Raw genomic sequence first — 27,350 nt, 5'->3', positions numbered from 1 at the left:
CACTGTGGCAATATTGCCCTTCTAGCAATATTGCCCTTCTCGGATTCTAAGGTCGAGTGTGGAGAGATAAGCTGACCAGAGTTCAAATGTCGCAAGTTGATCGGTCAAAGGCACGGATACACATCATTAAGTAGGAGCAAGAGTGGGGGTATACTTACTTTTTGGGCTTTGCATAAATGAATGATAATGTTAAATGAGCCAAAAACGAACTGAGGAAAACCATAGTGTGTAGGCGGTTCATGTAATGTCAAATTTTCAAGACGGCTTTACTAGTGGAATTTTAGAGTTAGTGTTCACTGGTAGCTTTTCTTTTTAAATAAAAAAAAAAAAAAAAGCTGCGATAGCTAAAAAAAAAAAAAAAAATAAAAAAAAAAAATCGCAGGTAATGTATGAAGTAATTGACATATCACAAATGTACTCAATCCAAGAGAGATGGTTCCAAGCCGTCTGTTCTCAAATGACGACATTTCCAATCGGTCCCACTGCCCAGTGGACGTTTGAAAGCACTTGCCAGGAGGAAGGGGTACCATCACCCTACTGCCACAGAGCTGAATATGGCACTACAGATGCACTTTTAGCAATCGCAGTGAAAAGAGGGAGACAACCAAAGATGGCCTTTTTCCTCCAGACCCAGCGATGACCAGTGGAACGAGACTGGCCACCGTGCTCACCAGATATTTCACAACGATCCAATGGGATTGGAAGAAGAGAAGGAAGCAACCCCTTCAGAAGGGTGAAAAGACACTGGAACAGTTACTGCCGGGTGCATGATTACCAAATAGCCTGTTTTGATAAGTTGACCAACAGACAGAAGACAATTCGAGAAGTTACGAAAGGTAGAGAGTCTCGCAGCCACGCACTCAAACAGAAGGAGGGAAATGGGAGCAGTCAAGAACCAGAGAAGGAAAGATCCAAGGAGCAAAGCAGATTATTGGTACCAGAAATGTGCCTGAAACACGTGGGAGAAGAGGCATACGATGGAACACAAGTTGAGAAAATACTGCATAGTTTTTTTTAAAGTGGTTTTCACATCGATTAAATTTCTTATTGCATCAACATGTTTTTATGAAAATATAGGACTAAACATTAGACATGGATTATATTATGTGCCTGTATAGTGGGTTACACTTTTAAAATACACCCAGATGTTAACTCTTCTTCCAAAGTCGGTTGCACTTCCTCACCCGGCCATCAAACTTTAATTAATCATTCTATTTTCTGTGCAGCAAACAATCAAAATTGCATTTCTTAATGCAGTTTTCAACCCGTTTGCTGATCTACGGATGTAGACCAAAACTATTGATGTTTTGCTGCCAGATGTTTGACAGTGTTTTAAGTGCACATACTTGCAAAACTGTAAATTAAAAATGATAGACCTCTTGCTTTACTTTTTGAAAATACATTCTTCAAAACAACGAAATGTCATTAGTACCTCAAGAAGAAGGTTCGGCTCTAGGCAGCCAATCTGAATACTAGAGCTACTAGAAATAACGGCACAAGTGAAGTTCAGCTGTTCATTCCTTTTCTTAGACACATTTGTACCCCCTTTGGCATGCGTTTTCAATCCCCCCCGTCCCATCTCAGCCTAACCGCTTTACCTGCTCCTTCATATTGTCCATCCCTACGAGTCTTGTATCCTCTTGGCCGGTAGGAAGTGGTAGAAGTATAGCAAAACTAGCAGTGGCACTGTGATTCAAGTGGTGACAGGGTAGGTGGAATCATGCTGCAACCTGGGTGGAGGGGGGGGGGGACTGACAGCTAAGCGGCTGGAACGGGCAAATGACAATGGTCCATTGAGTGGTTTTCCATTCTTTACATCTCAGATGGTTGGAACATTTATATCACCTTTGTGAAATCAATCACCTCTACCCACTGATCTTCACCCCGTTGGAACTTAACACAGGGTTCGAAATGACCAGGAGCTGGGAGCCATTTAGCTCCTGGTTATAGCCAAGGGGAGCATGGTTAGAGTGACACCAACAGCTACCAGGTGCTACACTTGACTCCTTGGGCTACCAGTGACAAACAAACATGGCTGTGATTTTAACTGTATAGGTTTGGGAATGCGTTTACAGGAGAATAAAGGACATGCCTAAGGGACATTTAAAGCATATTGTATAAAAGGCAATGTACAAGTTAATGTGTGCATCTTGCACTCATGTTACATATGTTGCTCGCTACGTGCCGACTCCTGGTTCCCCTGAGGTAGCTCCTGCCTAACAGGTGATGCCAGATAACCAGGAGGTGCTTTTTGCTCCTGGTCAACAAATCCCAATTTCGACCCCTGCACCTACCTAAACAGATCCACAGGGAACTCAAACTAGTAAAATGTTCACTGTCATGTCAGAAAATTTGATAATTATTCCAAAGCCTGTCCCCCAAGACTGAAAGGGCCCGATTCACAGAACATTTTTCAATGGGATTGCGCCATTACAAAAGTCTTCTGCGAATCAGGCCCAATGTCTCATCCCCTGTAGTCGGACAGAGTCCTAGGGAAGAATAGTCTGATCTTCCATAGACAAAAGCTTCCACCCAGACATGAACCGTGTGATGCTATTCTTAAGTTAGGCAGCAGTTGACCTATGGATGCATGTGAAGACTATGCTGAGCATTTGACCTGCCCATTTGTTTAGATTCAGCAGGGCGCATACTCCTGGACCCTCTCCCCACTTATGTGCATGCTCATTGCTGCCACTTTCTCACCGCAGGCTTCTTGTCCCCTGCCCACCTCCCCCCCACACCCCACCTCTCCTGGAAGTCACCCAGAAAAGGTTTTGATGTGTGTCCCCTTTTGTATGCTAACTTTACTCTTTCACTAGTTGCCCAGCAACAATTGCTGCAGACAATACATAGCCTCGAGCACCACTCCTACTCTGCCATTCCATGAGGGGCTACTTCATGACCCCAGAGTAGCACTTTCTTACGTTAAACACTCCACCTACTCCCCTCTTTATAATGTGCTAATAGCAGTATAGTTGGTTAATGGCCAATACCAGTTTTTCATGTGCCCTTTGATGACCTATTCCACCAGTTCCTTAGAAATCACACTTGCGTGATGGGTCTAAGGCACACAGGAGAGATGAGGCTTAGGGTGAGGTGTACCCCTCAGATGGTAAAAGGTGCTCACTAAGAAATGATGACTTGAGAGGCGGTACACTAGAGGATCTATATCCCATCCCTAGCCAGATACCATGGCCCAATCGCATTACTCCCAGTACTGCAACATTCCTGAGCTGACCCCCGCAACTTTGTTTCCCCACATCACTGCATGTAGTAACCAAGGAAAATGTAGCATGGCATCCTGGCAGCATCAATCACAAGGGCAATGTTATGATTTGGAGAAACGGATACTGAAAAAGAGCAATCTGTGGGTGTTACTGCAAACATGCTCCTTTGCTTACCAGTGGGCCACAGCCAGAGATCCATGTGAGAATGCAAACTCCTACGATCAGAGATTGCTAGGCAGAGAATGAATACTGTATGCAAAGGCACAGCCAAGCAATTGTAAGATCAGGTGGCCACCATGACAGGGCTGCCTGATCCCCACAAAGCCAAAAAAAAAAAACCTTTATAAAGACCCCAACCGTAGAGCTGCAGGTGGCCATTAATTAATGCACATATTAGAGAATACACCTGGGAGGAAGGTGTCCTCTGTGCCCATTAGATAATCGAATGAGAATGTAGCAGGTGTAGTTATCCCCACTTCGATCCTCATTGTCCCAATTACCCAAAAGGTACAGGTATCAAAAGGTATCAAAGGTACAGGGCCAGTGCTAGGGCAAAGGAGCTTGCAAAGAAGTCAACTGGAAGGTGGTGCAGAAGGCGAGTCATTGGGGCGAAGCAAGGAGAGAGGAGCAGCCACATCTGGAAAGAGGAAGGAGACAGGAAAAGTTGGAGAAGAGGCAGATCACAGAGGAAGAGGAAGGATGGAGGTGAAGAAAGGATACAATCTGAAAAGGAGGTGGAGAGAAGGAGGTCATTGCAGAAAAGAAGAGGTTTGAGGAGGGACCTAGTGTGAATGAGGTAAGCTAGGAAGTCTAGGATCTAAGACCAGCATTAGCAAGTCAAGACGGATGCTGTGTCTCACCGCTAGTCCTGGGGGATCTGTCATCCAGGTGGCCAGGACACGGCCATCGCTAATGGGTTCAGTTCCTGGCTGTGGACCAGTGCGGGAGGATCATCTGGATGAGGGCTCTTTGGAGAGTGGAAGTGGGACACCGAAAGGTGAGACGTGGCATCCCCTTCTCTGCAACACCTTTTACCAAAGCTCAAATTTCCCCCCTGCCCCTTTCCGCGACATGAACACTTTCTCACGGACAGTTCACTGTGAGCGACAACTGACTAACACCAGAGCCGTTTACCCGACATGCCTGACATGTCTGAACACTCGCATCACGCTTCCCCACACAGATAAAAGGTGGAGCATGAAAGCACACTCTGAGGAAATGCACACAAGGAAGCAGCAGTTCCGAGATGGTGATTTAACACAAAGAGAAAGGCGGTGAGACTGAAGAGGGTTGCAAGGAGGGAAGTGCCATTGACCTCTAGAAACCGTTACTTTCACAAGCTATGGAGAGTGAAAAGCCTAAGACCGGGAACTGATGCTGATCTATCAGACACTGTACATCAAAGGTATCCAGGGTGCTCCCCTGTTGATAACCCATGCCACGAGGAGCAATTGCCGCCGTGGTACTGTCCTTGGCTCCTGCAAGAAAGCTGCACCAGTAAAAGCAGCACAGCCGGTGAGCCAGAGAAACGCATACAAAATCAGCTTGTGTTTGAACCAAGGTTGCGAGCGGCAACATTGTATTAAGAACTCCACAAAGAATAGTGTTTGAAGCGCATGTGATAAGAGGCATGAACAAGTAGAAACTAAACAAGTGAATGTACTTTGAAAAAGCCAAATAAGATACCGGGTACAGAGCAGTCCAGCGCCACTTGGGTGCTCGTTTGATGGTCTCTCTAAGGTATCCAACTGAAAGGCAACTGCATTGTAAAAATTGAACTTTTGTATCGAAGTGGTACAGAGAAATATGCTAGTGCCGACGGCTTGCGCTTCACACCTTTAGAGTAAGGAACAAGTTACTTACCTGTAACTGTTGTACCCCAGCATGGGTCTGGCATGGATTCACATGCTCATGAATATTCCCCGTCAGGCTGGGAATCCTCGGTAAAGAAAAAATCAGTATCAGTTTCGTTTCTGATCTGTCTTTCTTAGTAGTAACCAATCACTGGTCTCCGGGTCATACTGTCCCCAGCCAATGACTGCCCTCTCCCTAAGCCCCACCCCTGGCAGCCATCCTCAGATTTGGTAGTACGTAAAATGGCAGTATGACCAAGTGAAAAGCCGCAGAGGGGAAGGAGGGAGGGTTCGCATGTGAATCCATGCCAGACCCATGCTGGAGAACAACAGTTACAGGTAAGTAACTTGTTCCTTCTCCAGCATGGGGTCTGGCATGGATTCACATGCTCATGAATATAAGAATACATAGCAGTACACACATGTACAACCACGGGAGGTGGCAAGGCTCAACATTAAGCATTACATAAAACTCAACATTAAGCATCTCTTACCTCCTCACCAGGCTTACCTTAAGCGAACAGGTTGCGCAACACTGCCTGGCCGACGCTTGACTCCTCCCTGGAATCCCAGTCGATGCAGTATAATCTCGTTAAGGTGTGAGTCGACCTCCACGTAGCAGCCCTGCAGATGTCCAGCAGAGGCACACCAGACAAGAACACTGTGGTAGCAGCGATCGCTCTGGTCGAACGGGCAACGGGCAACGGTCGGTTTGCCAACCGATGACAGTGCATGATGCAGTCGGAGAGCCATCTGGAAATGGAAGCCTTCGAGAGAGCCTTCCCTTGGTTCACAAGTCCAAAGTTCACAAACAGCTTTGATGTCTTCCGAAAACTCTTCGTTCGGTCCACGTAGAACTTCAGCGCTCTAGCTTCATCCAGCTAGTTCAAAGTCCTCTCGGCCGGCGACGAAGGCGACAGGAAAAAGACTGGTAACAACAAGGGCTCGTTGTAACGCTCACCTGGTTCCCACGGAGGCGCGGCGTCGAAGGCGCAGAACTCTGAAGATGGACAGGAAGGGCCCCTCTATTCTGGCTTCCCTGGCTCGTTGGATACCCTTCTGTGCGTGAAAAGGGAGTATTACCAACTGTGGAACAATGCTCAAGCCTCCCACTCCCTTCCAACCCTCCACGATACCTCCTCCACGATTCCCCGTGAAGCCTCACCTTAGGGTTTGGAAGGATGAGCTCTCCATCCTGCTTCTGATGCCGGGGTGCGTTGAAACCCAGTTGCTTCACTGGATTGAGGATTGATGGGAGTTCAGGTAAGCTTGACTGTTCAGGTAAGGCGCTGTAAAAGTTCTGTTCAAAAGTTCAAGCTTAATAATAATGTTCGTTGTCTAATTGCAGCAAGCGCTAATGCTTATGTCTTTTTCCCCTTAGGGGCCGGGGTTCGGAGTGCCGGAGATATGGCGCCGACCCGAAGTGAAACAGTTCTGGATGAGCGCTCAGGTAATGTCTTTGCATTCGCTCATTCAATGTCTTTGTCTTTTTTCCCCATTGGGGCCGGGGTCCAGAGATGCCAGGAAGCGGCAGGACCCGAAATGCAGTGGGAATAATCCAACAGGTAAGACTTAAAAGGAAACTGAGCTTTCCTTATTCCTTTTCTCCCTCTCACCTTTGTTCTTGTCTTTTTTCCTCTAGGCGCCGGGGCGTAGCTGAATCCGGAAGATCGCTGCTGAAGATGGAAGCGCCTTGCAAAGGTGAGTAAAATGCAGCGCTGCAGCGATCGAAACAAAATGCCTTTAAAATGATGTCTTCCTTTTCAGGGCCGTTGGAGAAATGACTCCGGGATGCAGATTTAGCAGGTAAGGGCTTTTCTTCTCCTATTCTCTTCCTTTCTCCCCTTGCAGGTGTTCCAGGGTGCTGGCAGACGTGGCTGAAGTCAGGATGCAGGAGCTGACACGGTGAGCGTCCAGCTGCTAGGTGCAGAACAACGCGAAGCACGTGTGGCTGTTCGGGTGGGGTTTAAATAGCCTTGGAAGAAGTTCCTGGTATGTATCCTTCCACCAATCAGGTATGTATCCTTCCCCGACCACACCCGGGTGGTGAAGTAGTCCTACAGGTAAAGTAGTCCCATTCAGGCCTCAAGAGGGCCTGGATGAAGCAGCAAGGTCTGCATCAGGTAAGTGTGCACCCAAGCACTTAAACACATATCCTCTTCTATGAGCCTGGCGCCTAAGGCGCCAGGACTGGGGTCCGCTATGACCCTGGCGCCTAAGGCGCCAGGACTGAGTCCAAAGGGCCCCGACTTGGGCCCGCTGAGACTTCCCTGGGGAAAATGATGTCTGCCTCTGGGGTTGCTGGGCCCGGCCTGGCTCCTTGGAGGTAGGCATCATGACACTCGTTGAGATGGAAGTCCGACGGCATTTTGGGCATGAAGGAGGGGTGCGTCCTCAGCACTACCCTCATCTCGTGGAAAGTCAAGTATGGAGGCTTGCAGGATATGGCCTGAAACTCTTGCACGCGTTGTGCAGAGGTGATGGCCACCAGGAACGCTGTCTTCCACGACAGGTACTTCAACGGAGCCGAATGCAAGGGCTCGAATGGCGGGCCCATGAGCCTGGTCAGCAACACGTTGAGTTCCCACGCCGGAGCTGGAGCCTTCACCGGCGGGAACGATCAAAACAGTCCTTTCATAAACTCCTTCACCAGGCGATGAGACCACAGTGACGACCGTCCTGCAGTTCTGGTGTATCGGGAAATCGCTGTCAGATGTATCTTGATGGAAGCATGAGCTAGTCCATTGTTGGCCAGCGACAGTAAGTATGGTAGCTGTAATCTGTAGAGGGTTAATCTGTGCACGGCACCAGACAGAGAACCTCTTCCACTTGTGTCCGTAGCACTTGAGAGTTGAGGACGCCCTGGCCTTTGCAAGAACCTCTCTGCAGTCAGCCGGGATATAGTACCCTCCAAGCTCTAGTGCTGCAGGAGCCAAGCCTGCAAGTTCAGCGACTCCGGGTCGTGATGAAGAATGGCTCCTCCTTCTCTGGAGAGAAGATCTGCGTCTGTCGACAGTTTGACTGGTGGGGACGCTGACAAGTCCAGAAGATCCAGGAACCATTTGTCTCGGCCACCTCGGTGCGACGAGGATCATCCTGCACCAGGACCTCTTGAGTTGGTTGATGAGCCTGAGCAGCAACGGCAACGGCGGGAATGCATACAGGAACAGGCCGTCCCAGGGGAACGAGAAAGCATCGCCCATGCTCCTCGGCTGGGGGAACCTGCTGGCGAACCTCTGGCACTTGGAGTTCGTCGCCGTTGCAAACAGGTCGATTTGGGGTTTGCCCCATCACCGGAAGAGTTGATCCGCTTGATCCTTCCGTAGTTCCCACTCGTGGCACGAGCGCAGCTCCCTGCTGAGTGAGTCGGCGATGGTGTTTTTTTATCCCTGCTAGATGAAAAGGTATCAGAAACATCCCCTGGGCAACGGCCCAGTGCCACAGATTCTGGGCTTCCTTGGACAGGGCTGGGGATCTGGTTCCTCCCTGCTTCCGGATGTAGAACATCGTGGTGGTGTTGTCGGTGAAGATCCTCACCACCTTGCCCTTTAGGGACGGGAGGAATGACTCGAGGGCCCAGAACACTGCTCGGAGCTCCAGTATGTTGATGTGGAGCGGCCTCTCCTCTGGGAGCCACAGGCCTCTCGCGTGAAGATCTCCGGTGTGCGCTCCCCACCCCTCCAGGGAGGCATCCGTCATTACATCACCTGGTATGCTGGGGTCTGAAAGTCCGTGCCCGCCGCAAGATGCGCGCGGGTGCCCCACCATCGAATCACTTGGCGGAATGCTTCGTTGAGCGAGATCTTGTCCTCGAAGCTGCCCATCACTTGCATCCAACGGGCATCGAGGAACTCCTGCAGAGGGCGCATCCGAAGCCTGCACAGGCGCACCAGATAGATGCAAGAGGACATCATCCCAAGCAGGGACTTGATGGACCTCACTCTGGCCACGTCCGTGGCCAGCAGACGCTGTACCTTGCCCAGGATGGCCTGCGTTCTTTCCTCCGACGGCGAGGCCAATCGCGCCACTGTATCGAGCTTGGCTCCCGGAAACAGCGCGACCTGCGACGGAACCAAGTGGGATTTGGGGTAGTTGATGGAGAATCCCAGGTCTGTGAGCAGCCGGACAGTCTTCGCTGTGTGTACGACGGCGAGTTCCCCTGTCCCTGCTCGAATGAGCCAGTCGTCCAGGTAGGGGTAGACGTGGATCCCCTGCAGGCGCAGCCGCACCGCCTCTGGTGTTAGGCACTTGGTGAACACCTTGGGCGCCGAATTCAATCCGAACGGGAGGGCCTTGAACTGGTAGTGCCGCCCTTGGACTACGAACCTGAGAAACTTTTGGTGTCCTTTTAGGATGGGAATGTGAAAGTACGCATCCTCCAAATCAAACGACGATAGGAAGTCGCCTTCCTCCAGCTGGCCCAGCACATGCTGGAGGGTGACCATCCGTAACTTCTGTGCCTTGATGTATTTGTTTAGCCGACGCAAGTCCAGGATGGAAAGCCAACCTCCTGTCTTCTTCCTGACGAGGAAGTATCTTGAGTATACTCCGGAGCCTCGGAGCCTCTTTGGGACGAGCTCGATGGCTCCTTTCTTGAGCATCGCCCTTACCTCTAACAGCAGTTAAGGGACGTGGTTTTCCTTCCTGGCCACTGGAGGAATTCGGGGGCACTTTTTTAGGAATTCCAGAGTGTGCCCGTGGGCCAGGGCATCCAGCACCCAACGGTCGGTGGAGATGGACTCCCACCCGCTGATGAACTTCGCCAGCCGGCCTCCCACCGGGGTGCTTCGGTGGGGACCCGACGCACCGGCCAGTTAAGTCTTGCCTCTTTGACCTCCCTGGCGACGACGGCGAGATCCACCTGCCTTGCCTCGTCCCCTGTAGGCTTCTTGCAACGACGAACGGGCCGCCTGACGGTAGGTCGAGGAGCCGCCGCCGAATCCTTTGGAGGCACCTTGCTTGCCTCCGGAGTTCCGAAAGGACGGCCGCCGTAGCTGCAGAACTCCCAAGTCCTGAGCCGTCTCCGTGTCGGTCTTGATGGCCTGCAGCAACCCATCCACTGTCTTTCCAAACAGTGTTCCCGTCGAAGGGCATGTCCAAAACCTTGGCTTGTACGTCCTGGTGGAAATCCGTTGCCTTGAGCCACCCCCGCCATCGAAGGCAAACGCTGTTGCCCAACTGGTGGCAACCGGTGTCTGCAATGTCTGTGGCCACCGTTATGGCGCGGTCCGACGCCACCTCACCCTCCTGTAGCATCGCCAGGGCCCCTGCCCTTTTGTCGTCTGGGAGGAAGTCCAACAGGGGGGTGATCTTGTACCACAATTCCCTGTCATAGCGGGCCACAATCGCTAGCGCGTTGGCCGCCTTAATCGTAGTCGCCGCCGACGAGATGACTCGTTGTCCCATGGCGTCCAGCTTCTTTCCCTAGCCATACTGTGGGGAAGTTGAAGATGAAGCCGGTGCCCCTCCCCCGCTTTATTCTTGGCCGCTGCTGAGACGACCAAATCCAGGGTCGGCTGTGCCCTAAGGCACAACAGGGTGGCGTTGGGGACCCGGTACTTCTTCTCGTACCGGTGCCTCTTGGCAGGTGTCGTGGACGGGTTCTTGAGGAGGGCAAGTCCCTCGTTCCAGATGTCATCCAGCAACGGCACCGCGAGGACCATCTTCCTCTTGGCATCGCGCCGTTGGTAGAGGAAGCCTTCCTTCTCTTCGGGGCAGAGCTGAAAAAGCTTGTATGCCCTGGTAATGATGGCGTGGAAGGAGCCAATCTCGTCGGGCGGGGACGCCCGAGGAATCGGAGACGGCAGGTCAGCCCCGTCGTCGCCGCTGTCATCCGTCCCAGTCGTGGCCGTGTCTGTTCCCGTGTCGTCCCTCGGGACCGGGGAAGGCGACAAAGGCTGAGAAGGCCGTGAGGGCTGAAGGGGCACTGGATGATTTGTCCTCCTCTTGTTTGGAGGGCTTCCCGATGGACCCGGTTCAGCCGGGTCGTCCGTCGGGGGTAGGGGTAGTCTCGTCCATCTCTGTGCACAAGGTTTGGATTTCCGTCAAAATGGCCGTCGAGTTGTCCTGCGGCTCGGGCTGTGACGGGCACGACGGTTGCTCCTCATCCACGGGAACCTAGTCGTTGCCATCCTCGCTCTCGTCGTCCCCCTCGTCGGGATTCCTCCCGTGGGACCGGCCTCTTCCAAATTCTCGGTCAGTTCCTCCTCGGAGGTTGTGTCCGTAACGGCCCCTGGCCCCCCCACCCCTCATTTTCCACAGGGGTCTTCTCGATGGGCTTAAAAGAGGATTCCCTCTGTGGAGGCAGGGAAACTCTGGGCCCCGATGTCGCCTCCACTGGGATAGCCTGGGCCGCAGCGACTCCCTCGATAGAGGCCTTAGCCGGGTGAATCAAGGCCTTCACCACCTTGGGCGCGCTTGAGGCCTTCACCTTAGGGGGAGGGTCACCGCCTCGCTCCCCTTCAGCCGTTTCCTTCGAGATCGACTGGGGCCTCTCCAGAAGCTTAGCCGGGTTCTCGGATTTTCTCTTCCCCAAGCCAGAGCGTTGCCTCGTGGTTGATGGCGTTGGTGAAGGTGCGCTCTGCCTGGCAGCCGAGGAGCCCGACCGTTTGGCGCTCCCGGTGCCCGCGGACTCGCAGTGCTTTGCCTTTTGTTGGGTCCCCGTCACCGGGGCGCCCTCATAGGACTTAGAAGACCGCTTCTTCTCACCTGCTGGGCTCGTGCCTTCCAGCCAGTTGGAGAGATGGGTCCGACGATCCCTCATAGTCCGATCCGACATGTTCATGCAAAACGCACAGAGCTTCTCCACGTGCGTTTTGTCCTCGTGGAGGCAGTAAAGGTATTTCGAATGCTCGTCCTCCTTGAACACATTTTGTAGGTTGCATCCAGAGCAGATCCTGAATAGTTTGCCGGGAGTCGAGCTTCCCTTCTCCTGGGCCATGGTCTTCTCGTCCGCAAGGTAGGCCTCAGTAACTTCTGGAATCCTCCAAGAAGCTAACTCAACGAAAACTTCACCCTTGAGGGGCGTAGATAAATCCGAAACGGGTCCCCATTGATCTGAAGTAGAAACGGTGGAGCTTGATGCTCGATTAAACTGAAAAATGAGATAAATCTCTTTGAAAAAGCGCAAAACGCAGTAAAAGCTTGAGAGCTATAGAAAGTGCAGGACAAATCTGAGGATGGGTGCCAGGGGCGGGGCTTAGGGAGAGGGCACTCATTGGCTGGGGACAGTAGGACCCAGAGACCAGTGATTGGTTACTAAGAAAGACAGATCAGAAACTAAACGGATACTGATTTTTTCTTTACAGAGGATTCCCAGCCTGACGACGGGGAATATTCATAAGCATGTGAATCCATGCCAGACCCCATGCTGGAGAATTACACTTGTGTAATGACTGATAAAAATAAAAGTCTATGATTCTGAAGCTATTTAATAATGCTACTGATCACAGCAGACACATGTTTCGACCCTCGGTGGTCCTCAAGGCAACTCCTGGTTGTTGGTATCTCTAAATGCTGGTGCTTCAAAATGTACATGTGCTTTTTCATTTTTTTGAGTAATCACTCTTGTTCTCACAATCCCTTCAGATCTAATAATGTCTTGTTCTGTGTGTGCTAAATGAACATCTTTGCTCTGGTTTGTTTCATTTCTAGCTTGTTCCAATATCTAGTTAGGCTTGTTTAATCCAAGGGATCGATCCCGCGTGTCAAGTCCACTTGTACTGAAGTGGTCCTGCGACGGGTCGAGCTAAACCCTGTGCTTATTCGAATGTCTTTGATAAGTATCAAGTGAAGTGCAATTGGTCTGAGCCCGGCTGAGGGAGACTAATTGAATGTGAAGAAGGGATCTGAGCCCAATTGAGGGGCATCCGTGGTGAACCGTGAATCTCCCGAGAAGGAAAAAAGGGATCCGAGGCCGGCTGAAGGGGATCCAGGGAGAGACACCCAAAGCAGAGAATTATAAGGAGGAACAAGTTACTTACCTGTAACTATTGTTCTCCAGCATGGGTCTGGCATGGATTCACATGCTCATGAATATTCCCTGCCGTCAGGCAGAGAATCCACAGTAAAAGAAAAATCAGTTTCAGTTTAATTTCTGAACTGTTTCTCCTATAAACCAATCACTGAGCTCTGGGTCATACGGCCACCAGCCAATGACTACCCTCTACGTAAGCCCCTCCTCTTGCAGCCATCTTCAGATTTGCTAGTATGTACAGTGGCAGTAGGACCAAGAGAAAAATGAACAACGGAGGGGCAGGGTTCGCATGTGAATCCATGCCAGACCCATGCTGGAGAACAATAGTTACAGGTAAGTAACTTGTTCCTTCTCCAGCATGGGGTCTGGCATGGATTAACATGCTCATGAATAAAGAATACATAGCAGTACACACATGCACAACCACGGGAGGTGGAAAGGCTCAACATAATCATATCTTACCTCCTCAACAGGCTCAACTTCAAGCGAACAGGTTGCATAGCACTGCCTGGCTAACTCTGGACTTCTCACTGTAATCCCTGTCAACACAGGAGAACCTTGTGAAGGTGCGAGTCGACCTCCACGTAGGAGCCCTGCAAATGTCCAGCAGGGGCACACCAGACAGGAATGCAGTTGCGGCAGCGATCGTTCTGGTAGAATGGGCTCTCTGGCGGCCAGGCAATGGTCAGTTTGCCAACCGGTGACAATGGCTGATGCAGCTGGAGAGCCACCTTTAAATGGAAGCCTTGGACAAAGCCTTCCCATGGGTCACAGGGTCAAAGTTCACAAAAAACTGAGAAGTCTTCCGAAAACTCTTTGTGCGGGACACGTAGTACTACAGCGCTCGAGCCACGTCCAGCGAGTGCAAAGCCCTCTCAGCCAGCAATGAAGGTGTCGGAAAAAACACAGCAAACACAAAAGTTCGTTGAGATAAAAGTCCAACGGAACCTTGGGCATGAGAGAGGGGTGCGTCTGCAGCACGACCCTCGTCTCGTGGAAAGTCAAACAAGGTGGCTTGCAAGACAGGGCCTGGATCTCACCCACTTGTCATGCAGAGGTGATGGCCACGAGGAAAGCCGTCTTCCAAAATTGAAACTTAAGCAGAGCTGTGTGCCTAGGTTCAAACGGAGCCCACATGAGCCTAGTCAGCACCACATTGAGTTTCTACGCCGGGGCTGGAGCCTTCACCGGCAGGAACGAACGGAACAGTCCCTTGATGAATTGACCAAACGGTGCAACCAGAGGGGGGATCGCCCTGAGATCTGGTGTAGCGGGAAATAGCCGCCAGATGCACCTTGGAGGAGTGAGCTAGCCCTGATTTATCCAATGACAGCAGGTACGGCAGCAGTTGAGTAGCAGTGATCCTCAGAGGGTCGATCTTCTGTGAATGCCACCAAATTGCGAATCTCTTCCATTTGCATCTGTAGCATTTTAAAGCAGATGACGCCATGGCCTTGGCGAGCACATCCTTGCAGTCTGCCATAAGATCGTTACCCCCGAACTCTAATTCTGCAGGAGCCAGGACTTCAGGTTCAGCGACCCTGCGTCTCGGTGCAGTATTGCGCCTCCTTCCCGAAAAGATCCGCGACCACAGGCAGCTTGACTAGAGGGGATGTCGACATGCTGAGAAGGTCCGGGTACCGGATCTGCCTCGGCCATGCTGGTGCGATGAGAATCATACTGCACCGGTACCGTCTTGAGTTGATTGATGACTCGAAGAGGCAACAGAGGGAACGCATACAGAACAGACCAGGAGACTGAGAATGTGTCCCCCATGCTCCCCAGCTGGGGAAACCTGGCGAACCTCCAGCACTTGGTGTCCATCGCCGTCGCAAAGAGATCGATCTGGGTGTTGCCCCATTTGCCGAACAGATTGTCCACTTGGTCCTGCTGAAGTTCCCACTCGTGGCAAGAGTGAAGCTCCCTGCTGAGAGAATCGGTGACTGTTCTGTACTCCCGCCAGGTGGAACGGAACGAGGAACATCCCCTGGGCGACAGCCCAGTGCAACAAGTCCTGCGCCTCCCTGGAGAGGGCTGGGTATCTGGTGCCCCCCTGCTTCCGGATGTAAAACATTGTGGTGGTATTGTCCGTGAAGACCCTCACCACCTTGCACGAGAGACGCTAGGAAAGACTTGAGGGCCCAGAACACTGCCTGTAGTTCCAATACCACCAGCAACCACAGGCCTCTGGCGTGAAGATGTCCAGTGTGGGCTCCCCATCCTTCCAGAGACGCATTTGTCGTGACGGACTCCTGGTACGGGGGGGATGTGGAAATCCGTGCCCCCGGTGATATTGGAGCATACGCCCCACCATGTGATCGCTCGTCGGAACTCCTCGTCGAGCGTGATCCTGTCCTGGAAGTTTCTGGACACCTGGAATCAACGGGCATCGAGGAACTCCTGCAGGGGCCGCATCCATCACGCCGAGCAGTGACTTGATGGTTCTCACCGTGGCGATCTACAGTGCCAACAGCCGTTGCACCATGCCCAAGATGGCCGAAAATCCTCTACTGCGACAGTGACGCCAGGCATGATACTGTGGTGAGCTTGTATCCCAGGAACAGAGCGTCCTGCGATGGAGTTAAGCAGGATTTTGCATAATTCACTGAGAATACCAGATCCGTCAGCAGCTGAACGGTCTGCTTCGTGTGCTCGACGGCGATGTCCATTGACTTTGTCCAGATGAGCCAATCATCCAGGTTGGGGTAGACGTGGATCCCTTGCAGTAGCAGGTGGGCCGCCACCGGTGCCAAACACTTGGTTAAGACTCTGGGTGCCGATTTCAGTCTGAAGAGCCTTGAACTGATAAGGTTTCCCCTGAACGACGAAGCGCAGAAACTTGCAGTGTCCTTTGTGTATGGGGACATGGAAGTATGCATCCTCCAGGTCCAACGACGATAGAAAGTCCCCCTCCTCCAGTTGACTGAGCATGTGCATGTGCTGTAGTGTGACCATCCTGAACTTCTGTGACGTTATGTACTTGTTCAGCCGTCGTAGGTCTAGGATGGGCCTCAAGCCCCTGGTCTTTTTCCTTACGAGGAATTATCTTGCGTATACTCCAGAGCCGCAGAGTCACTGTGGGACACGCTCGATCGCCCCCTTTTTAAATGTTTTTTTAACATGACCTGAACCTCCAGCAGCAGCGTAGGAATGTGGTTTTCCTGTCGGGTCACGGGTGGTATCCTCTGGCACTTTTGATGAAACTCCAAGGCGTGCCCGTGGGCAAGAGTGTCCAGTACTCATCTGTCAGTGGAGATGGTCTCCGACACGCCGACAAAGTTCACTAGCCGGCCTCCCACCGGGGTGCATGGGTGGGGACCCGACGTCCTGGCCAGTTCAATCCTGTTTGGAGGTTGACAGGCTGCCCTGCGGCCCCGGACGATGACGTCCGATCCCAAATGCCTTGGAGCGACCCCTGTTGGCTTCCTGGGTCGAGGAGCGGGAGGGCTGGCAGTAAGAGGACGGAACCCTTCGATGACCTGAAGGACTTCCCTCCGGAGTAACGAAAGGACATTTGACATTGCTGCAGGGTGCCTAGGGCACGAGCCATCTCCGTGTCCACCTTGATGGCCTGGAGAGATTCATCCACAGTCTTCCCGAACAGGTTGTCCCCGTCAAAGGGCATGTCCAAAACCCTTGTCTGGATCTTGTTAGGAAAGATTTCATAATTGTATGTAAATTTTCCCTCCATGTGTCAACACCCAAACATTTTGCTGCTGTTAAGACACCATTGACTGACTTTGCCAGAGAAGCACAGCCTTCACCTGCACTGCTCTGGGCTTTCACTCTCTTGTTAGGGGGAAACTGACATGCCCTTAAGACAGTCAGTACTGGGAGACTTTGTTTCCCTTAGTCCTTTTCTCATGTTGCAACTTTTGTGCAACATGTAACAAGTGTGCAATGTATCTTACCATACAGTACACGTGGGTCTATGGTCATTTCCCAAAGGCCCTAGATACTCCTCCTGGACTTTTTATGAACTGTGCAGATGCATCATGGACAGGACTGGTGGCAGCTATCTTTTTGCATTATTTTTAACCCTTTCCTGCCATGTTAACCGTGTTCGGCACGAATAGGTGGCCTGGCTCCAAAATGGCCATGCCACGAGGTTCTTTGTCCTGTCCTTTGGCCATCTTGCCCCTTCACCTTCCCCAGGTCGAGCTGACCCGGCTCAGTCCTTATTTGGTCATGCACTTTCCCGCGAAACCCAATGCTTTTGCGGGATTCTGCATGCCTTGTGTTTGTGCCTCCAGGATGTTGGCGGGAACGTCTGGTTCCAATACACATCCTGGATGCCAGAGAGTCTGGAGTGCCATGAATGACTGGGATCACCGTGGTCTGTGATTGGTCCACATATGGAGTGCGTTTGTGAGCGTATCTCCCATTGGGTCCTCTTTGTTTTGGCATGAAGGGAATTTTGGATAAGAGGAGGCCAAAAACACCCATACCACGTCGATCTCCTGAGTTCTCACTGAACAAAGTATCCTGCAACTACAAAGCCGAGTCGAGGAACCGCTGGTGACCCGCCGGAAGGTTTGGCACCCTGAGCCCACTGTAGTCCCAGTGGGACCCCTCTGCATCTGGTCATCCTAGAAGGTCTGCGAAGACGCTTCAACCCATTGGAATAGTGGGACCAACTATTCTCGGCACCTTCATCAAACCCTGCAAGTAAGCTTTCTCAGAAGTGTCCCTGGGGCAACCAGTGGGCTGACCAGCTTACCCAGTTGCTTTGCTTTGTCACCGCCGCCGTTTTGAGGAGGCCCTCGAAACTTGGTATACTGCTAGCTCTCTGTCCCCGGCACCCTCACACTGAATTTCGTAAACTTGGCATTCCCAGGTTTGAAGTGAGACGAGTGCACCAGGACCGGAGTAAACGCGGTTACAGTGTTGCCCTGCCGCTGCAGCGTCTTTTGCAAGTCCACTGCATTTGTGACTCTCTTGCCCCTGAAGCCTGCTGCAGTGAAACTGGGTCGATTCATCCACCCGGAGCGGAGAAATCGCCACTGTCCCATTCGGGAATCATCGCTGTATCTAAGGAACTGAATGGTGCCAAGATGTCCTTTTTTGCCGCATTCGAACCTGCAAGCGAAGTGGACTGAACTGGCGAAGTTTGGGTCCGCTTGCGTCAGGGACCGGTGAGTACTCACTCCATACACCAACCGGTGGCCCCTAGTGCGAGGGCCCATTTTTACGCACAAGTGGCCCCTGGGAACCCCTCTCCTTTCCACTGCTATTGCGAAATAGTGATTCCATCCCAAACTCTCAAACTACCTCTGCTTTCAAGTGGAGGTCCTTCTTGAAAAGGGGGAACTTATTAATCATCGCCTTATCCACCTTCCTGAGCTGCTAGCGACCACTGACGAGGCCCTATTTTGCCCATTGCAACTATGTGCGCTTGCATTGCATATACTATTGAGCACAAGGCTCCTCTCTTCTTAGGGCTTGGACTGCCGCTTAGTTAGGTGTGTCATCGATGTCGAAGGGGCCCAAGGACTATTTGCACTGCCCGTTTCCTTCCCCTCCAGGTCGTCAACATATTTTGTGCATTTAACCCTTTGGACCCCAATGGTCTTGTATATACATTGTATTGATAGTGTTGTGTTGGTTTACTTAGTGTTACTGTGATTCTTTTGCTATGGTCTATGTTACAAAGGCCTTGTAATAAATGTGTCTATATTTTTGATAGAACACCTATCTGGAGTAATTTAGAAGTGTCCTTACTTTGTGTGCTCATTGAGGTCCTTCAGTCACCCTCACCCCTCCTGAGACTTGGTCTTGACCGCCTGCCATAGCTAGCCTGATTGGTCTGGCTTGTCCAGCGGTTACCCTGTTCCAAGAAACTAGGCTGGCCTTCTGAACCTCTGCCCCTCCAGGTCAGAGTTCAGAAATCCATCTTAACAGACCTCCTGCCTAATGTTGGTGGCCTCGAGCCAGCCACGACGGCAAAGACAGACTCAATTTCCCATTTGGCAGAACCCAGTGTCTGTGACGTCCAGGGTCACCGAGATGCCGTGGTCCGACGCCACCTCGCCTTCTTGAAGGATCTCCAAAGTCTGGACATGCTTGTCATCAGGGAGGAAGTCCAGCAGCAGCGCCAACTTAAACCACAGCTCCCGGTCGTATCTGGCCACAATCGTGGGGCCATTGGCAGCCTTGACCGTTGTCGCTGCCGAGTAGATAACCCTTCTACCCATCGAATCCAGCTTCTTCCTCTCGTTGACCGGAGGAGTGGAGGAAGAAGACAACGAAGCCACCGAGCCAAACAACTTCTTCCTATCGGCCGCCGAGACCACAGAGTCCGGTGCCGGTTGAGACTATAAACACTTGGGTACAGAGTCCGGAACCCTGCACTTATCCAACCGGTCCCTCTTCGCTAGGGCTGAAGCAGGGTTCTTCAGCAAAGCCAGCCCATCATCCCAAATATCGTCCAGGAGAGGGACCGAAAGGATGGTCTTTCTCTTTGCCTCCCGGCGTCGATACAAGATGCCCTCCTTTTCTTCCCACATGAGCTGGAACAGCTTAAACACCCAGGCAATCATTGCATGAAAAGACCACACCTCGTCCGGCGGAGAGGCCCTGGGCAGAGGTGATGGGAGGTCCCCCATCCCGCTGTCGTCATCAGTACCAGCCGTGTCCGTCGGGGTGGGGATGTAGGGCAGTGGAGAGGGGAGGGGAGGGGAGGCATAGGGTGCCTCTTCCAGGCTGGTGATTCCTGGCGGTAGCCGCGGTCGCCGGAATCCTCCTCTGAATTTCAGACACCAGCGTGTGTAGGGTCGAGAGGATGTCCAGTGAAAGGTCTCTAGGCGGCATCCGGTGTGTAGGGATGCTAGGTGCAGGGGCCTAGACCTGGAGCCCATCGTCGCAGCCTTCGTGGAAGGTATCCCAGTCGTCATTGCCCTTGCCCCCGTTGTGGGGTGAGTCTTCGGTGTCTCCCTCATCGCCATCGCCCTCCTGGATGGTGTGGATGAAAATGGCATCAGCCGAAGAAGTGTCTGTTCCCTGCAGGCCTTCAACGTTCCCCCCACCTCTCTTCTTCGGGTCCAGAGGGGCTGGTCTCGGGCTGAGTTCTGGCATCCTCTTCTCCGGGATCTTCTCAACAGGTATGCTCAAAGCCTCCCTCCTGGGAGGAAGAGACACCTTGATCGTTTTCAGGGCACCCTAAGAGGTCTGCCCCTACGATCTTCGAAAGCTAGGCCACCACCACCTTGAGGGAGGGTTACAATCCTGTTTGGTGTACCTGGGCCTTTATGGAAAGGCCGGATCCTTTGTCCGGTTTGGCCTTGTCCTTCCTGGCCATCTCGGACACTTTTTCCTGTTTGGCCTTCTTCGGGGAATTGTCAGAATCCCTGCCCCCTTTGGCATTCTCCAGAGCGGGTGGGTCGGTCCCTGCACCTTGCCTGGCCTTCTCCGGCTTCTCTCTCAGATTCCCCGGGCTAGCTGACTTCCTCTTGGATGACGATCCAGAGTGGTGGCTGGAGATCGATGCCGATGGGGATGACGATCACACCCTGACCATAGAGGGACCTGTGGTAGCGGCGACCCCAACGGAAGCAGACTTGTGGTGCTTGGCCGTGTGTTGGGCCTCCACGGGTGGGGCACCCTCAAAGGACTTAGAAGCCTGCTCAGCTTTGCTGGATCCAGAGGCATACCCCAGAGTGCCACCCAGGATAGAGGCTTTGGACTGCAGCCATGACTCCAGCCGTTGGTGCCGATCCTTCAGCGTGCACTTTGTGAAGCAACAGCAAATCACACAATCCTCTTCCCTGTGCATAGGGTGCAAGCAGTATAGGCACTGGGAATGCTTATCCATATACACATTGCGTAATCGGAGCAAAGCTTGAAGAGGAAAGCGCCGTCCTTCTCATCCAACATGATCCACGCGGTGTAGGCCTGAAGAATCTTCTGGAAGCCTCCAAAAAGAAAATTCAATTAAAACAGCCCTTGAGGGGCACTGAGAAATTCCAAAAACAGGTCCCTGTTAGTAGGAAGGGTGATCGATGGAGCACAAGGGCTCGATTGACTGAAAAAGAGATTAACTCTCAAAAAAGCAAAAAACGCAGTAAAAGCTCGAAGAGCGAAGCACAAGGATTCCCAACACTTGAATGTGTAGTAAAAGTCTGAAGATGGCTGCTAGAGAATGGGCTACAGTAGAGGGCAGTCATTGGCTGCGGGCAATATGACCCAGTGCTCAGTGATTGGTTTACAGGAGAAAGACAGTTCAGAAACGAAACTGAAATTGATTATTCTTTTACCGAGGATTCCCCGCCTGACTGTGAATATTCATGAGCATGTGAATCCATGCCAGACCCCATGCTGGAGAAGAATAAGACTTTCCATTTTTGTTTTGTACATCAGGCCCTCCGAATCAAGAGACTTTGTGATGGAAAAGAGTCTTGAGCCCATAAGGCTCCGATGCTGGAATTGGAACTGTATCATTGTGTCAAGAAAGCCAGAGTGTGTGCTTGGCTCGAGTGAACCGCCTTGCCCTGTGCTGTCAACATGGGGAAGGGAGGCCAACGGGCCGAACATCCTGACTTATTTTGTGAACACTTTTTTTTTCATGAACATTTCACCGCAATGTTTGTAAATTAGTATCAAGGATTGGCAACAGTTTTTTTTTTTATAATTTTTTTTTTTTAGTATAGGCCCTTTTATTTTGACAAGACTCCACTAGGAATGCATTTATTATTTCATGGTCGTAGCTTGCTCCCATCTTAGATTTAGATATGCATTTATCACACCCATTTGAAATTTCAATAAACACCCTTGAACTGTGGTCACTTCTCGGTCTTACTTCAATAACATGCCTTCCTTACAGTGCTGAAAGGCAGACAGCATAACCAGTGGAGTCACAGCATGGCGAAGTCAGTGAGCAGTCGCATGAGGGTTAGAGATCCTTTTTAGCCAGGACCCAGACATTGATAAAGCTATCAGCCTAGAGACCCCAAGAGGGGCTAGCCAGGAGTCATTATCCAGATTGTGGTGGGACTAGCAAATCCATCAAAGTAAATACAGAATACTTGCTGGAAGAGAGGTAAGAGATAGAAAGAGGGGAGGGAGAAAGAGGAAGGAGGAAAGAGTGATAGGGAAAGTGAGAGAGGAGAGAGGGAAGAGTAGACGAATGTGGGGAACTAAAGGAGAGGGGCAGAGGAGAGGTAAGATAAAGGAAAAGGTGAAGGCGAGAGGAGTGGAAAGAGAGGGGAAATGGTAAAGAAAGGAGATTGAAAAACGGTGAAAAGGTTTGATGGAGATGATGGGCAAGAGAGAGACACACAGAGACAGAGAAACACAGAAAAATTAAGTTGAAATGAAAAATGTTAGTTCTACAAGCCATTAAAATATTTCCTGCTGCTGCTAAGAAACTGTTTCCCAAATATATTAATAGGTTGTAGACTGATCAGACTACAATGCTGCAGACCTTATGAGGAACAATGTTGGGACATGTGTCCATTATGAAAGAGGAAATTAGATTTTCTGATTGAATAACATTGCTTTTCAACAGCGGCCAATAAAGAATCGTGCTGTACCTCTTTTGCGCCGGTGACTGAGTAAGCATGGCCTTTGACAAGTTTCTTGAAGGTCACAGCTTCTTGATCGCAGGCACTAGTGATCTGCAAGGGAAGAACACATTAAAAAAGCCCCCATGATATCAGGAAAAGATGGGAGACCATTTGAAAATGCCTCCATTTCCTCCTAATTCTTTGCATACTAAACATTTCATTATGTAGGTTTGATGATTGGCACAATCTACTCCTCTCATATTCCCTGCACCTTGCTCACCCCTCACTTACATCAATGGAACAGCCCATTAGCGACCCCCGCTCCAGGGCTTTGATGATGATCTGGAATAGGTCTCCTGGGGGCTTCGTCAGATCGAACCACTCAGTCACTCCTCCAGTGAAGTCCTCAAACCCCTCTGAAGTGCTTCCCCCTGAAAGGGCTTCATAGCTGCCATTCAACCTGTAAATGGCAATGTATGAATGTTAATCATTGAATACCAAGAGGAATACACTTTTTTAAAAAAGCAGAAGTTACCTAGCATCAACACAATTTTGAAGTTTTCATGAATGCAAATTAATTTGTGCACAATTGCTTCTTTTGAACTTCTACAGTTCACAAACATTCAGCATCAGTAATACTATGGGGGAGGCACACCAGATACTTTGGCTCAAGTGTCCCTTGCAAAACTACTCTGGGAACTTCGGAATGCTTTAGGGGGGAGGGTATCCATGTTGTAGCGTCAATGTGTTGAGACACACAATCTTCACTAAAAAAGTCTAATTCTACTGGAGATTAGAGGCCAAGGCACATTTTACCAGAAACCATTTACCATCACCAGGAACAGAAGGACAGTCTGCTTTTGCACAAGAGTACACAAATCTAGAGCAGACACGACAAAGATGATCCGTTATCAAAGAATATCTTGTGGGATTTATTGACCCACTCTGCTATACTATGCGCCATCGCTCTGCTATCTATGGTGCAAGAAACAGCAAAAATGGCGGCAAAACCTTTGTGCGTGCCAAAACTCCCAAAACCGCGTTTTTCAACACACAAAAAGATGGCTGCACAACCTGCCACGCATGGTACATGTGTGGTGGAAAAGAGCACACGCTGCAGAAAAAGGGCCAGTGGGCTCCATGACAAATAAATAGAGTGCAGAGGGAGCAGCAACGCTTTGCAAGTGAAACTCCAGAATTTGTCTGTAAATTACATTTACTTTGCTGCTAAAACTCCAAAATGCCTGTACATAACAGTGCAACACTCAAAATCTTGCTTTGCACTAATATCCATTTAGCCTAAGGAAGCACTGTGAATGTACAAAGTCCTGAAATGTTAAGAGCAAAACCTCCTCAGCAAAACTGGATTACCTGTGAATGACAGTTCCTGTCAAATGGGCTCTCCTGATTAAGCTTTAAAGTTATTTAAACTAAAAGTCTGCGGGATTAGCAAATATAAAAGCATTGTTGCTGACAGAAACACAGATTTGAGTTGGTTTTGATCCCACAGGTTTAAATCCAAGAAAGTAATTTATCTATGTCATTTGAGGCAACACGTTTTCTGCTGGATTTTAAGTCAAGAAATCAAGAATAAATTAGCCTGGCTAGGCTGCAAGAAGTGGAAAAGCAGGTTTCCCCCAAGGGGAGGGCATTCCTCTCAGCAGATACTCACTGACATATGATAATTGTGGGGTAGGACAGACTTATCTGCAGCCAGAGACTGAACAATGGCAGATTCTCTGGGCCAGGAAATGGACGTGTGAAGAGGTTGTAAACTTGGCTTGCAGAAGGTTCCCAAAGGTGGGGGCTACTCCGGGCTTCAGGGAGAGACAAAAGGCAGACCATTTGCTGCTAAGAACATGTAATTAACTATTTTTATACTTTTAGAGCCTCATAACTTATCAGAAATGGTGAAAAATATAAAAAGGGCAGATTAGTTAGTCTTTTGGCACTACATTTCAAAATGTGGTGGAACTGTGTAGCATATTCTGAACAGGAATGCGATATGTGGTTTTATGGGAACTGTATTTATGCTAGAATTGTTAAACTTTACACACACATCCCTATGATAAACACACATTTGTGGAAATTTGGAAAAAGTTTGAAAAATGTTTTCATGGAGAAATGAACAAAATGCTGCAGAAAGGCAAAACACTATCTTACAGCTACGGGATTTTGATGAACAGATACTACATACAATATGGAATCCTTGTGGATGATTTTTGTAGATGTTACAAATGTATAAATATGTATTTAGGACACAATTGTCACAATCCCTGCCCTAAGCCTGGATAGCCAGGCCAGGGGGGCTACTTCTATCCCCATCAGGCCCTCAGGGGCCTTGGCATTTGCCCCCAGACTCTCTTGGGAGTCAGACCTGACGCCTTTGGCGCCAGGCTCGTATGTTAGAGCAGTAATCAGGGCCCATAAGAGCATTGCACAACAACATGGATGCCTCCACATGGCTCAGTTCCTAAACTGAACCATGCGGTCTAGCATTTTGGGTGTGGCAGGCCCAGTGATATCTGGGATGCCTGCAGGCTATATAAACCACACCCGAACTCCAGTACACGCTTCGCGTTACTTTGCATTCCAGCAACGTGACGCTCAGTGTTCTGCAGCATTTTCGAACCTCGAAAAGTCTGCACCTGCAAAACAAAGGGACATCGTTATTTTCAGCAGCTTACCTGAGATTCCACCGCAGACTGCAATCAGCACCCAAGGAACAGCAAGCTTCTTGGATCTTTGAACCTGCAAAAAGAGAGAAAAGAGACATTAGACATTTACATCAGAGCCGGCAACTTACCTCTCAAATCGCCCATCGACCAGCACCGCTTAGGAGCCTCTTGCTTCGGTGAACGCAGCGGCCAACGGGAATAAAAGACAACAGGTTAGCAGAAGCACGGCACCATAGCGCTACGTATAGCGCCCACTTATCGCATTAAAGGCGCTCCCGAAACACCATCACTCACCGGTGAGCCCAAATCCAGCCAACGCCCCATAGCGGACTCTTGCACACCTACTGGGAGAGAAAAGACATCATTAGTTCAAAGAAAGGCTTACAGAATAACAGTAACAAGACCTACCTGAGAGACTCAAAGGGGCAGCATCAGTGAAGTAACTCGATTGCAATCGCCCACAGAGGACAACACGCCCCTGCCAAGAAGGCAGGACGGAGAGCTCGCCAAAGCCCAAAACAAGGCGAGGAAAGGCCCGGGGAGGCGCTGCGGGCATACCGGGTGTTGGGTGGTTATTTCCCAAGTTGCTCTATCTTGAACATTGCCCACCTGTTTTCCAGAAAGAACTCCCCGCTGATAATACCCGGGAGCGACCGAGAAGGGCACCAGGGTTCTGGCAGCTGGGTGGCGTCCCCGAGGATAGCAGGTGATGGAACAACAATTCTATTTTGATACTAGTGGCTAGGGGAGGTTTCTAAGGATTGTAAAAACCAAACCATAAACTTGACATCACATGTGTTTGAGCCAATCACTCAGATGCAAGGCGGAGAGGAGGCTCTGATCCCATCCCAGTCCACAGGGGCGAGTTTAGTTAAGCCGGCCCATACACCCATTTTTGTGATGTCATTTAAAAGGATAGAGATAGCAACACATAGGGACTCACTCTTCCGATTCCAGCGAAGCACTCTGATCCAGCATTCAACATCCAGCCTTCAACATCCTTCCAGATCCAGATGCCAAGGACAAGCAGTAGCTGAACCATTTCAGTTAGGCCTCAATCCTCAAAATAATCCTTACAACCCAGTGAAGTGCTGTGGTGTGAGAAAGCATCCTGAAACTAGCATCCTGAAACTATCTGACTTGCTACCTAAATGGTTGCCTGATGAACTCGCCATCCAGCTGGTTTGAAATACCCAGAAACGAGAAGGGAAGATCCTCTGCTGTTCCGGTGACCGGCGTAGCTGATACAGTCCCACGCCCGATGTGCTGTCTTTCCTTGATGGATTCAATCCATTGACCAGAACCGTGACCGTCCAAAAATCTTAAAATCCCAGTGGATTGTATTAATAGGACGCGAGAGAACTATTGTATACCTTGCATTATCTTGTTCCATTCTGATCTCTGAACTATCCCTACTTTCCTAATCAGTAACAGTGTCAAAATCTGTAGTGCTATCTTATTCTGTCTAGTTGCTAAAACACCATTTTCATAGACATCTTTATTTGTGTAACTGTGATCCATAAATCCCACTTTGAGTGTTTGGACTGGTGCCGCCAGGGAAGGTGATGGGGATCTGTTACTGAAGTCATGAATCAGTCTCAGAGCTTACTTTGTCCCGACTTGATTGCCTAGCTTGAACGCTCTAGCCTTGAATGAAGGCATAAGCCATATTTTCTAATTCTAAACTGAAGTCTGTGTCCAAATGTGTGTCTTTATTTTCGAAAAACACCTCACTAAAACCTCTATACCTCCCTCAGTATTTAAGATAGAAGTGAAATTTCAACTCCCACTTGTACCTAACATCCTTAACTACATCTACAACACAAAAACCGTGCAATTGACCCATTATATCAAAAATCGCATAAGTAAAAGTTTGCCGCAAACTGACATTTGGAAAAATGTTACACGTGTGAATTACCTTTAAATTATTTCTCACTTGGCCTTTGAGATCCCAACTGTTTCCTTTTGATTAAATCATTGCTTGGGTTTGCTTGCATCTGTTCAAAGCGGCTCCCGTAGGAATTTATAATAATTTAAGCATTTTGAACATATTTTTTGTGTTTGCTCAACCAATTTCAAAGCCATTCCGACAGTTGAAAAGTACAATCCGTTTTTCT

The 27,350-nt window shown here is 50.2% G+C and overlaps 1 protein-coding gene across 1 annotated transcript in view; it reads right to left on the bottom strand.

Annotated features, from left to right (window-relative positions):
* Positions 1-27,350, bottom strand: part of CAPN1 (calpain 1) — a 597,334-nt gene that overhangs the window by 207,275 nt on the left and 362,709 nt on the right. The window contains exons 6-7 of the mRNA XM_069644966.1: positions 22,847-23,015; positions 22,583-22,666 (exon numbers count right to left, since the gene is read on the bottom strand). Of these exons, the coding sequence (XP_069501067.1) occupies positions 22,583-22,666; positions 22,847-23,015 (253 nt within the window). The remainder of the gene's footprint in view (positions 1-22,582; positions 22,667-22,846; positions 23,016-27,350) is intronic.

The sequence above is a fragment of the Ambystoma mexicanum genome, chromosome 2p, assembly GCF_040938575.1.
Source record: "Ambystoma mexicanum isolate Mex_15411 chromosome 2p, UKY_AmexF1_1, whole genome shotgun sequence".
Lineage (NCBI taxonomy): Eukaryota > Metazoa > Chordata > Amphibia > Caudata > Ambystomatidae > Ambystoma > Ambystoma mexicanum.
This window is presented reverse-complemented; position numbering and strand designations above follow the sequence as displayed.